Genomic DNA, 13744 nt, shown 5'->3' with positions numbered 1-13744 from the left:
TTGGGAACCATTTTACATTTTATCTTCTTTCGGTGTTACCACTGTTTTCGGATTTACTATATTCGGTTTTTTAAAGCAAACTCCACTGTACTTCCTAAAGCCAAAAATCATACTCACATCTTTTGCATGCATGCAACAAAAGAACTCTACCATTACATGTTACATGATGCCTCACTCATTCTCTCCTCTATCTTTCTACAAAGACAACTAAAAACAAAACAAATTTACAAGAAACTGGTACGGTAATTGTAACATTTTTTAATTTGGAATACAAATACAACAATATTCAATTTTCATTGAGTAAAAAAGACGAAATTCTATTTGAGTACCGTATTTTTACTTGAAGAAGCACATCAACACAATAACTGTCCTGTCACCCACTGTTAGGAAAAAGAAAGACAAAAGGTGATCGACACAAATAGCTGAGAAAGAGAGCGTTAAGAAGTAGGATGTACAAGTGACACTATTCAGCCAATTGTTAAAACTTCATTCATTTCATCAGCTTTCCACAGCAACTGCTGAAAAAGGACAAGCCAGGCTCTTTTTTTAAAGTAGAGGTTTTACGGCGCTCGCAGCTGCATTATAAGGTTATATGAGCGCAAAGGGGTAGATGTCATCAGAGAAGTCCTTCAGGGAATCAGACTTACTCTGCTCACCTCTCTAGCTTCAACAGCACAAAGTCTGCTTCGACTATCAAGGCACCCCGGAAATAGCGGGGTCACAAGTGTGTGACAAACATACAAAAGAAGTAGAGGAAAATGACGATAGTAAGGAATAGGAAAGAAAAAGCAGCAGTTCCCTGTTGTATATCAGGCACAGTCATGAGCATGACATTGTTGGATCAGCCCATTTACAATTCTACTGTGCATTAGAATGAGAAATGTCCCCCTTTTGGAAATGGCCTAAAAACACTTCAGTCAGTGGCACCGCCCCCAGCCTCAGGCCGAATGAACTCGGTTGCACAAGTGTATGCACAGACTCAGTCTGTCTACTGACCCGTTGCAAGTACCCGGTAAACACATTTCATAAAAAATCCATAAAACTTTGATAAACACATGCAACTAGCTAGACCTGCTTTATAAAAGCACCTCTTTTTTAAAACTTCATTAAAAAGAAAGGAAACATATCCTGAAAATGACAGAACAATGTCAACACATAATTCAATTTCAACCTTTACAAAAGTTTCAGTCTAAAACATTTGTCATGTAAAAGGCTGTACTGTAAGGGCTTTCTGGCCAATAGTTAGCATTTTATAATGTAAACAAAATGATAAGTTGGACTTTTTCTACCATGTCAAATTTTTATCCTAAAAAAGTAATGAATTGTTAACCAAAAACTCAAAATACATGTAAATTCAATAAGCGTACGGAGATAAAATATTTTCTTCGTCTGATCTGACAACAGTCCCCATGCAATTACATTGCACTAAAACTAGAACAGGAACATTTTTAATATTTTTGCCTCACAGACTCCCAGACCCAATCAATAAAATGGACATTTCATGTTTCTCTCCTTCACTGACTTGACTTCTTATACTTATATCGTGAGGAAAACAGATCACCTCAAACAAGCATTACAAACCTACAGTCAAACCTCGTTATACCGCCTACCTTAGGACAAGCATAAATGATAAAGTTGGAGTTTCAGTGAGGGTGGCGGAATAACCGGATACCCCCGACTGCCATCTTGACTAGGGGCACTTGTGGTAGACTGGTAGGGACTAGAGACAAGAGACAAACTTGAGCCAGTCTTGACTCTTCTAGATCCATCTTGCCCAATTGCCAAGCACAAGGGGGAAAAAAAGGACCAACCAGTTAACATCATGTACAACTCTAGTTAAACTTTAAGTAGGCTACTTTAAGTAAATTCAAATTGAAAAGGGCCCTGCAGACGTACGTTGCTTTTTTTCAAACCCGACACTCATCGGACCTTGGGCCACCTTCGACCTATCATATAGATTTAAATGTGAATCCTCACAATACAAAAGCCTCTCAGGCCCCCGCCAGCGATTAGGTCATTGGGCTAATACTTGGCGCCGCAAGATATTTTGCTCTTAGGCCGAGTTGGCTCCTTTGTTTGAAGTTTCTCCAGGAAACTTTAAAACTTAATTCCTTTTTTTTAAAATAATGGCCAAAGCCTTAAAATAACATTTCATAATCAGATCAAATCAAGAGAAAATCGGCAAGTGCCTAGAAATAGGCCTACTTTGCAGAGTCGTGTGTTGAAAAGATTATCTAGCAGCCACTGTATGGGTGCCGTGTGCAGTGTGTATGTCACATTAGTTTAATAAGGACCGTACAACTCATGAGGACGCAAATACTAGATCTGTTTATACAGGCGTTCCTTTTCGTACATTGGCAAAACCTGGCAGGAAGCTGGGCTGGCGGTATAACGGGGGGCAGTACAACAAGGTTTGACTAGTTTGTACGCTGCTAAAACAAAGAATAGGAACAATAAACAAATTAACAGGTGGAAAAAAAGTAAGTAGGGATATGGATAAAAATTCTAGGAAGCTGACATAATACATGATGTCAGATGTCCAGAGAGAGATATAATAACCTATGCGCAAATGCAAGCGTTACATCCCCTCAGGGCAGTAGAAATGATACAGGATGTAGGCTGCTTTGAATCTTGAACCTGCCTGTCAGAGTCAATCTAAGCTGAGCTGGATACAGCACCATACTCATAGCAAACTGACAGAGATGTTCAGTATGCTATACCACAGGCACCAATTCCTGAGAAATGAATACTGTAATAAAAAAACAAACTATTTTATTGAAACACAGCCCTCTTGATGTGGACCTGCATATGCCTTTTGAGTTTAGCTTTTTCAGCAGTAGCATAGTCACACAGCACACACTGAATTGTTTTGACCAACCCAGAATGGGTCCCTAAATGTTTTCGGAGGTTCTCAGCAGACTTCCCGGTATAAGGACACAATTTACAAAAATATGGTTTCAAATCACTGTGCACATAAGCTATATGGTTGTTAAGTCGAGCTTGAAATTTACACTTATAGTTACAGTGAGGGCAGGCATAGGGTTTTTCTTGAGAATGCTTTGATGTCAGGTGTTTCTGCAAGTCTGCTTTCTCAGCACAGGCATAATTACAGGTTGGACATGCAAACTTTTTATCCTTGTTATGCCGAGCCATGTGCCGCTTGTATAATGACTTCAGTCTGCATGTATATCCGCATACATTGCAAATAAAGGAGTATTTCCCATAGTGAATCTGCATATGGTCTCTGAGTTCCTGTGGTGTCTCACAAGAATAATCACAATAAGCACAAAAGCAAATCTTATTGCTCCGATGAATTGCCAACGAATGCTTTTTCAACTCAGCAACTCTTTCAAAGGACATGCCACATTCCTTACAATCATAAGATACATTTCTCGGGTGCTGTGAAATTTTGTGTTTCTTCAGGTCTGCACGGTCCCGTGCGTAATAATCACAGATTGGACATGCATATTTGATACCAGACGTGTGGATTTGAGTGTGCCTCTTCAGGCTGCCTTGTGTCTTACAAGCAAAGGCACAATCAGGAAAGGAACATTTGAATTTCTTCACAGATGAATGCCGAACCATGTGCCTATCCAACTGATTTTTGGTATGGCAACGATAATCACACAATGAGCATTTCACTTCCTTCACTTCAGAATGTATGACAGTGTGAGCATTGAGATTGGTAATTGATTTGGCTCTGAAACCACAATCTGTGCACAAGTAAGGCCTTGAATTATTGTGAGCAATTTTGATATGCCTTCGAATGTTCTTACATGAAATACCGCATTGAGGACACAGAGTTTTCATTTCATCGTCGTGTTTCGGAGATGTTTCGTGAGACTTCAGTTCCTCCGAGGTCAGGCAGGCATATGGGCATTTGGAGCATCTGTACACAGTTTCACCTTTATGTTCCTTCTTGACATGATTTGTGATCTTTATTTTGCTTTTGTATTCAAAATCGCATAAGGGACAGGTGTAGATTTTTTTCACATTGAATCCAAAGTCTATATCAGGTGTGGGGGAATCAGCACTACCCCCATGCATTAATGAATGGATCTGAAGGCTCAGCTCCACTTTGAAAGTTTTATGACAAATGGAACACCTGAATGGTTCTTCCTCATTGTGCTCATTTTTTAAATGTCTTTGCACTTCTAGTTCCACACGGCTAAAATAGTCACAGTGGTGACAGGAGTACAACACAGGTTCCTCTTTGACTTCTAAAGGAGCACTTTCATTTTCAGATGTAGTACTCGGAAGAACATCATATCTCTTGTCATTAGTTGAATTGTCACAAGACTGGGTTGCATTTGCCTCCTCATCTGTACCCACAAACTGCTGCTCCTTTGCTTCTTCACCAACCAAAAAATGAGTCAACGTATTTGTAGCTTGACCTTCAAAGGCAGGCTCCAGTTCAGGTTTTAAACCTCCCAAAATCTGAATCTGCTCAGTGACGGAATTGCTTAGGCCAGTTTCCAAACCTACGGCTTCATCAAGTCTTTCATCTTTCACTTCCAAAGGAGTTTCAAGAAAGATTTCATTTTGAAACTGGGAACCCTCAATAGTGACGCTTTGAGTGCCTGGCTCCTCTACCTTAACAGATGGTAGATCAACAAGTGAAAGTTCAAACTGGCCCGATGTGTCAGCCATGTCTTGACTAAGAATATACTCTTGAGGCTGAGATTGGTCATTTTCACTTGGAAGTTTTGTCGCTGTTTGTTGTGTTGCAGCCTGCTTGGACAACTCTGTCAAGGTGTTCGCCAACAACTCGGGCGTAATTTCTTCACTGTCACAGTTGTAAATAATGATAACCTCTCCGTTTCCAGAACCCTCCTGAACCTCAATCTGGTACTGCATGGTTTCTTCCGTCATTTCCAGTTCGTTTTTCAGTCACCATAGACAAACCCAGAACCAATGATCTTGATGGTGAAGTCAAAGGTGAATCTGTGAAGAAACAAAATAAACAAACTGTTGCATTAAAAATTGTCCTATATTGCTTGTTTGTTTTAGTAAAGAGAAACACATGAACGCAATAATGAGAGGAAAGAATAAGGAGATGAAAGCAGATGACAGGACACGTCTAAAGAACAACAAAAAAGGTGAAAGTAGTAAATATTACAGAAGAAAATTTTTCCATGGCTATCAGGTTTCGAACAGATTTAAAAATATTTTAAATTAATTTTAACAAGAAACAGCTCTTGAATTATACATGTATTCTAAAACGGTTAGGGAAATCCCCCTGGTATGCATCACTCAGAATTGACTAGAACTGACCTCGCTGACTACTTTTGCCAATATCTCGGTTCAGTGTTTAGTGACACGTTCCAGATTTTATCAGACCAGCTAAATTATGCATTTAAAGTCTTTCTTGATGACATATTGTACATCAAGTAATGGCCAGGAATTACAAGTGAATAGAGCAGGAGTCTGTAAATTTCTGTTTCTCAAGTAAAGTAAATTTAAAACAAATTTTTCAAAAGTATAACTCTCCAGCAAAAGCAGGAAGGTAGGTACAGTGGAAACCATATATAACAGGTCCGGTAATAACAGGGATCCGGTAATAACAGGGATTTTTTAAATCCCCCGTTTTTTCCTACTCTACTCTTTGTCTCTATTAAAAGTTATCGGCAATAACAGGGCCTCATCGCAGCCCAACCGCTTATAGCAGGAACAAAGGCTCGTTACAATGTGTAAAAAGTAAGAGAGAGAGAGAGAGAGAGAGAGAGAGAGAGAGAGAGAGAGAGAGAGAGAGAGAGAAAGAGAGCAACGCAGTGATGGAGCAAGCCCATGCAAGCCATGCCACTGCAAGCACACGCAGCGTGTGAAGCAACAGAGGGCTGCAACAGTGTGCTACAGACCTCGATCTAGCCCAAAACATAGATCTAGCAACACACACACGTAATGTGTCACCAACGATGTCAAGCGCACGAGAAAATGCCTTTCAATTGACAAAAAATATGAAATAATCCAGGCTGTTGACAAGAAGCAAGCTCCACTGGCAGAGATTTATCGTCAGTTCGACATTCCACAAGGGTCGATTCACACCATTATCAAGGATAGAGAGAAGATAGTGGCAATGGAAAGTTTGCTCTGGATCGAAAGAAGATGAGACTACCCGATGTAGATGCTGTGGACCAAGCTCTTCTGATGTGAGGCAATGGAGAAAGTTGGTGCCAAAACCCCTGTTCGTGGGTACTTGTGGCAAAGGAAACTACCCATGAATAAGTTGGGGCCTACAGCTGGATTAGTCCACAAATGCTCACTTTCCTTGCATTTCGGATTTAACAGGGATCGGATATAACAGGACATTACGTAAAACAAAGTATTATACATATAATATAAATGCATATGTGTAAAATTTTATACCAGAAAAACAGTCTCGCAGTGAGGTTGAAAATGTGTTCACTAAAAATATACAATGCAATATAAATTCACGAACAGTCAAAATACAGTTGAAACGTGAGTAACTAGAAACATTCATTAAAACATTAATTCTATACAGATAGAAAAACATTTCCACTCTCTCTCTCTCTCTCTTTCTCTCTCTCTCTCTCTCTCTGTCTGTCTGTCTCTCTCTCTCTCCCTCTCTCTCTCTCCCTCTCCCTCTATCTCTCTCTCTCTTTCTCTCTCCCTCTCTCGCTATCTCTCTCTTTTCTCTCTCTTTTCTCTCTCTATCTCTCTCTTTTTCTCTCTCTCATTCTCACTCGCTATTTCTTCAGTCTCACAGTCTGGCATACACATGCATATATATCACAGTACATTATTATGACAGGTATGCTTTTGTGAATAAAAAATGCTTCAGCTGATTTTTGAAAATAGAAATTGTTGGGGCAGATCTTATTTTATATGGGATTTCGTTCCATACCTGGGGACCAAAGAACAAAAAGGAACGCTCGCAGTATGTTTTGTAGTTTTGTTTTGGAGTTTTAAGAATTAGATTGTCAGAGGCTGATCTAAGGGCTCTAGGTGGATTATATAATTCCAGGAATGTTTTAAGATAAAAAGGTGCACTATCATTTATACATTTAAAACAGAGAACGGCAGTTTTGTATTTAATCCTTTCTTTTATTGGCAGCCAGTGTAGTTCTTTCAGAATTGGTGTTACGTGGGCTGATTTCTTTTGTTTCATTATCAATTTTGCTGCTTGATTTTGAAGTACTTGTAACTTTGATAGTTTTTCGGATGTCAAACCGGACAAAATAACATTACAGTAATCTAACTTTGATCAAATGAGTGTTGTTACAAGTGTCTTGGCTGCTGCTTTAGTTAAATAATTTCTTACACTGCCAATTTTCTTAAGCTGAAAGTAAATACTTTTGCTGAGCTGGCTTATTTGGGAGGACATAGACATATCATAATCCAACTGAACCCCTAGATTTTTAAGACTTCTTTTTGAACGAATGGTATGGTTATTAATATCAATTTGTAGCTCTGGGAGATTTTTAATGGCTTTTGTATTTCCACTCAACATTATTTCCGTCTTGTCATCATTTAGTTTCAATTTATTGCTGGTCATCCATATTTTTAAATCTCTAGTACATTGTTCAGTAGAGTCGACTAAAAGTGGTATTTGATCGAAATCAATAGACTTATAAATTTGAGTGTCATCAGCATAAAGATGGTAATTCATGCCATATTGTCTTAAAATATCAGCAATAGGTTGTGTATACATTGTAAACAAGACAGGTCCAAGAACAGACCCCTGAGGAACACCACATCTAAGCAAAACATTATTAGAACACGTGTTTCCAACCACAACTGCTTGTGTTCGATCCTTAAAATATGACTCAAACCATCGCAGGACAGTACCCTTTATGCCAAAAGTAGTATTTAATCTCTCGAGTAAAATACCATGATCAATGGTATCGAATGCAGCCGAAAGGTCCAAAAGAGTAAGAAGACATACCTTTTTTTCATCAATATATTTTAAAATATCAGTACAGACCCTAAGTAACGCTGTCTCGGTACTATGGTGTGCTGACAACGGGTGGCCGTCTTACACAGGTTTGACTGTATTAATCATACTGCATATATATATATATATTTCAGTCTACATGATCCATATGAGGTGAATCTACTTCCTGAACTGCTATTTCATACTTAAAAGATATATATATACAAATTATCGGCCAGCTCTTAAAATGTAGGCTCTTTAGTCTAAGCAAAAAATTTCGAAATATTTCAAAATTGCAGTTTCCTAATCTGTCAGTACCCGGTATTTTATTGGGTGCATGTACGAAGGAAATATTTTGCAAAAATTTGAATTCTAAATGTTGAAAAAATTTTTTTTTTAATAAAATACAAATGTAGGCCTAGATACAACTGTTAGAAGAATGAAACATTTTTTCCTCTCCTGAAAAAAAAAAAATTCTTCTGGACTTAAGTTTAACAGCTTGCTGACAGCATTTACTTTAATCTGACTAATGCCAAGGTAAAGAATTTTGGTGTGTAATTGCTATGTGAATTTGAAGAACAAGTTTTAGTAATGCACGTTTGAGTTTTACCCTATTCTTCCGAAAACCTCTGTATCCTTCATGTCAACAAATCACGACTCTGTAAAATACAGTCAAACCTGCCATGACAGCCACCAGTATGATACAACCACCTGTACAAACGGCCACTTTCCATTCCCCGCTTGCGTTTTTTCTATAATTTCAGTGTGTAAAACGGACACTTGTCCAATGCGGACAGAGCCACCATATTTTTTCAACTATAACCCAAAAACATGCTTAAGATGGCAATGCAAATCTGCCACAAGCTGACAAAATGCCTTTTTTTTTAAATTCACAGCTGGTTTGAGAAATGGGTTTTTAAACCATTGGAAAATAGAGTACTTCTCAAATTTGAATAATTCTTTCAAAAACTAGTCAATTTCATTTTGATTTTTTCACAAAAGTAGGGTAACTAATCGGGCTTTCCATTTTGTGAAAAACATTTTTTTGCACCAAAATGAAAAATGGCGTTTTGTCGGCTTAAGGCACAAAAATCTCTTATCACCTGACGCTGTGACTTTGTCATTAATTATGTATTGGCCACTGACATAGTGGATATGCCGTTATAATCCATTCACCTGGGTTTTTCAATGATCGTGTTGTTTAGGTCACTAGCTTTTTTATGCAGTTGTGAATGCCGTAAAAACTCTTACTTAAACTAAAACAAAACTTAGGTCACTAGTTTACCCTCCAAGTCTACCAAACAGTAAAAATTTATAAATTTTCAGCCGCTAGTGAGAGAAACATGATAACCTCCTAATAAGCCCCTCCCACAGCTCATACACAAATATGAGATGAAATAAGAGGATACTGTTTCGGCCTACCCAGTACATGATGTCAACAGTTGTAAGTGTTGCTCTTTCGCCGAGTAGTGGTGACCCATTTGTTTGTTTTGGCATTCTGTCTTCCTCTTCCAAAACATTAAAGTTTTAACTTGCACGAAACAATAATTTTTTAAAAATATAAATAACTAGATTTCTAGATCTAATAACAAAAAACCCTACAAGAAACCTTTCTATCCCCTCCTCCTATTACAAAAAAAGCATTTTTATTAGAGCTGTAAACATGTTAAACAGTCCTACATACGACCACCTCCATTTGGATCTCAGACGTATGGATTGTTTTCCTTTAACAGCAGCCCTGCGTATGCCGGTCCCTTGTCTTACACAGCAGGCACCTTTCCTCGACAATAACTGACAATATGTAGCCATCTTACAAGCATAGGTTTGACTGCATCGAAAATGATACTTTGCATTTTATATAATATTTAAGACTTTAGATACAGTTCGCTATTTGAACTATCTCGAGAATCCAAACTTTTTATCCATGGGAATCATTTCACAACAAAAAAAAGGACAGTTCAGAAGAGAGTCCTTCAGACTTTCGTTTTTGGTGAATTATAGAGCTTGTAATTTCACTTGAGCTTTGAGTGACATCATGATGACGTTATTTCTAGTTGTTAGCGAATGCAAACTATATATATTTATGTGACAGTGGAGTGAAATTGAAATGAAATAGTTATAAATATTTAAAAAACTGCGGGCAAAGTGTGGACTGTACTACGGCAATGAATGGGTTAATTTTTTTTTTCAAGTCTTTAGCTTGTTGTGTTTTTAGATTCTAAAACTAAATATAACGATTTTAAAATAAATATTTAGGCTAGCAGTAGCTGGGTACCCCGTTAGATGAGAACAGACTCAAAAGAATCTTCGTCAAGTCATTGTGGGTTCAGTGCGCACTTCATGTGAACCGAACCCTCATTTGTTTACAAAGGCATCTTAGACGGCAGACTTTCCCAAGATTAGACCTTAACGAAACTAATGAAAAACTTAAAATTAAACTACAGTGACTTCAGACTCCTTTAAATAACTGTGCACCCTTTAAAATGAATCTGAACCACTGTTAATTTTATCAGATTCGAAAGTTAAGTGAGCTTTTGCCAAAAGGTGGGGGTGTTTGCATGAGGACTTTTTTAATCAACCACTACTCATGGTAAAATATGTTTTCTTCTGAAAACTTTATGCATATGGCAAGGAAATAAGTTGGTCAAGCTGCATGAGCAAGTGGATTGATGTGTGCATCTTATATCTCTACATAGAAAGATAATAGTACTAAAAATAGGGCATTTTTTACTCATCCTGAGTGCACACGTAATTGTATCTTAAATACAGAATATTGTTAATCTTAAACTATCAAACAGTAGTGCATTCAAACATTGAAAATAGTTTGTATACACCATCATAACAGCGTGTGTCCATTAAAAGGGTTTTATTTTTTTATATTAATGATGTTATTGCTGAGTAAAATTTATAAGTTCGTTCATAACTCGTGTCATAATTACATCATCAGACTTTCCAAGGTCTAGAAAACCCAAATCGTTAAACATATCATCCCGGGAAATGACCGGTATTAAATATTGGTTTGACATTGATCCATCAGAAGGGTAATTTTCCGCTCCATCGCATGGTTTTGCTTAAATATGACTTTGATTGAGATAATCCAGGTTTGTCATAATGATGTTATGAACAAACACTTTATGATATTTCTGCAAAATATCATGTGAGGGACTTCCCACTGTTTCACAACATCCTTTTACATGGTGGAATGAACATGGAAGAGTATCGTGCTGATGACTCAAAAGAGAAGCGAAGGAGAGGCAAAAATATGCTTGTCATAATGGATTGTCATCATGTTATGAACGTGACAGTGTGTCATAATGGTTATGAACGAAACCTTATTCCATGTAATTTACAGTTGTTTTGGGATGTATTTTTAATTTTAACCCAACTTGAGGATGTATCAGACCTTGCTTATATTCTGATATTTTGATTTTTATGATAAGTGTATGGGTCTGGATTTTAATTAGTATTTTACTTTTGTAGTAATGGTTATGAACGAACTACATATTGTACTCTGAGGGCTTTACAGAGTTGATAAACATTAAAAACATGTACACAGATACATATTATGAGGAAACTTTCATTTAATATGAAATTTTAAAGTAAATGACAGGTCAAAATATTAATTTTTAGGTCAAAACTGAAGTTTGTCATAATAGTTATGAACGAACAATTAAAGGTATTCTAAGGGTTTTTCAGTGATTAAACTTTGAATTCTTCCAACATATAACCTTATTTTGAGGAGAGTCTCATAAATTAAAACAATTTTATGTGAATGACAGAACAATAAGTTAATTTTTTGGGCCCAAAGTAAAATTTGTCATAATAGTTATGAACGAAAGAGTGTGTCATAACGGTTATGAACGAAACCTAATTCCATGTAATTTACAGTTGTTTTGGGATGTATTTTTAATTTTAACCCAACTAAAGGACAGAATAGACCTTGCATACATTCAGATATTTTGATTTTTATCATAAGTGTATGGGTGTGGATTTTAATTAGTATTAGTATTATACTTTTGTAGTAATGGTTATGAACGAACTATTTATAGTCCATTTTATATATTTTGAGGGCTTTTCAGTGTTAACAAACTTTAAAAACATGTACAGAGATACATATTATGAGGAGAGTTTCATTTAATAAAAGTTTTTTTTAAAAAATGACAGATCAAAATGAGTAAATTTTTAGGTCAAAATTGAAGTTTGTCATAATTGTTATGAACGAACCATTTTAAAGGTATATTCTAAGGGTTTTTCAGGAAATATAAACTTTGAATTCTCCCTACATAGAGGAATCTATCATTTTAAGGAAAGCCTCATAAATGAAAACCGTTTTATGTGAAAGACAGAACAATATAAGTAAATTTTAGGGGCCAAAAGTAAAATTTGTCATAATAGTTATGAACGAAACAGTGTGTCATAATGGTTATGAACGAACTTTAAATTTATGCATAATATGCCCTAAGACCAGTTTGCGTTTAAAAATAGCTGTTTAATGGTCTTTCATTTATCACTTGACTATAATTAGTCAATTGAGTGTTATTTTAGACAATTCTAGTCGATGAAACTTGATATAATTGATAGTATTTTGGTCACTTATTGTTCGTTCATAACTATTATGACACAAAAAAGTAATTTTATCAAAAATTAATAAAGATTCTTATAAATTGTCAATTCTATGTAGTTTTGGAAGTTATTTGCTATGTCTCAAAATATAACATCAGCCTAGCTGAAGAAAGGAACTTAAAGTATTCATAAATTTGTGTCATCATTGTTATGAACGAACTTTTTGCTATTTCCGTCATTCAAGTCAGAATTACACCAAGACCATTGCATATACAGCTTTGGCAGTTACTGAGCCTGAAAGAGCAATCATTAGGCTATACAATATGGGTGATTAAAGAGTTATTACATAAAGTTGATTTTGGACCTCATTTGTCACACCCAGGTATCCCACCTTTTGGCAAATGCTCAAGTGGTTCGGAAGTTTTAGCGCCCATAGTGAAGAAGTTTCACGAATATAGATCTATTATCTAGATCTAGATCTAATTATAGACAGTCCAGATATGTTATAATGTTATATTTCACATCGTTTGATGATGACAACTAATTTTGGCATTTTCTGTTGTCTTGCTAGATCTAGATCTAGTTGATCAGGAAACCATTTCGGTCGATTTATTTTTGGTGTCTTGCTCTGTTCATTTAATTTATGAATTTCATAGATAAATGGTACCCCTAATGAATTCAATACTATAGGCCTAGGGTGAATACTGATTGTATAACGCCCAGTCCATGGTACTCAACAAGTGTACACTTACAAACTCCGTCTTTCTCATGACATGAGATCTTGATCTAGTCTAGTCATACCACACGCTCTGTGCGTACGGAATCGGTAATAATAAAGGCAATGTTACTAGTCGCGTTGGCCCCCCAAAAAATATCCCTCAAGCTATTTCTTTAATTAAGCAAATGTTTTATTGTCATGATGTTGACTGCTTATTATGAAGTGAACGATTCCTGCTTTTGTCTAATTTTTAAATGCGTTTGCAGGCTTATATTTTGGCGAGACCCGGAGTGAGTTGAGGCGCGAATCCGTAATGGCGACCAGGACAATGGAGGCGGAGATTGCCATACGACGAGAACATTATCAGAGCTGGAGTTACACACAAAAACAAACAAAAGAACGATTGCACGTGCTGACCAAAGAACGTACTTACTTAATAAAGGCAAATCATCAAATTAATGAAGATATCAGTGCTCGACGTGTCAGATTTCTTGAGGTGTTGAGATCGAGTCTCTCAGAGTCCACTTTGGTCTTCTCACAACGTGAGGAAACGGATTGACTCCCTTGAT

At 36.7% G+C, this 13744-nt stretch overlaps 1 protein-coding gene across 2 annotated transcripts; it reads right to left on the bottom strand.

The window, feature by feature from the left end:
- Window positions 1–862: 862 nt before the first annotated feature.
- Window positions 863–13733, bottom strand: LOC101845251 (oocyte zinc finger protein XlCOF6). 2 transcript variants are annotated; one of them, XM_005102206.3, is made up of 2 exons: window positions 13609–13733; window positions 863–4944 (listed from the first exon to the last, which is right to left on the bottom strand). In XM_005102206.3, the coding sequence occupies exon 2, from the start codon at window positions 4870–4872 to the stop codon at window positions 2773–2775; it is 2100 nt and encodes a 699-aa protein (XP_005102263.1). In that variant the 5' UTR covers window positions 4873–4944; window positions 13609–13733; the 3' UTR covers window positions 863–2772. The 2 variants fall into 2 exon arrangements, with proteins under 2 accessions (XP_005102263.1, XP_035826650.1); XM_035970757.1 differs by lacking the exon at window positions 13609–13733 and adding an exon at window positions 13210–13552.
- Window positions 13734–13744: the final 11 nt, after the last annotated feature.

Source organism: Aplysia californica, unplaced genomic scaffold (genome assembly GCF_000002075.1).
Source record: "Aplysia californica isolate F4 #8 unplaced genomic scaffold, AplCal3.0 scaffold00317, whole genome shotgun sequence".
NCBI classification, from domain to species: Eukaryota; Metazoa; Mollusca; class Gastropoda; order Aplysiida; family Aplysiidae; genus Aplysia; species Aplysia californica.
This window is presented reverse-complemented; position numbering and strand designations above follow the sequence as displayed.

Bases quoted from the DNA above. Each gene is read 5' to 3' on its own strand.
- LOC101845251 (XM_005102206.3), bottom strand. From the start codon at position 4,872: ATGACGGAAGAAACCATGCAGTACCAGATTGAGGTTCAGGAGGGTTCT.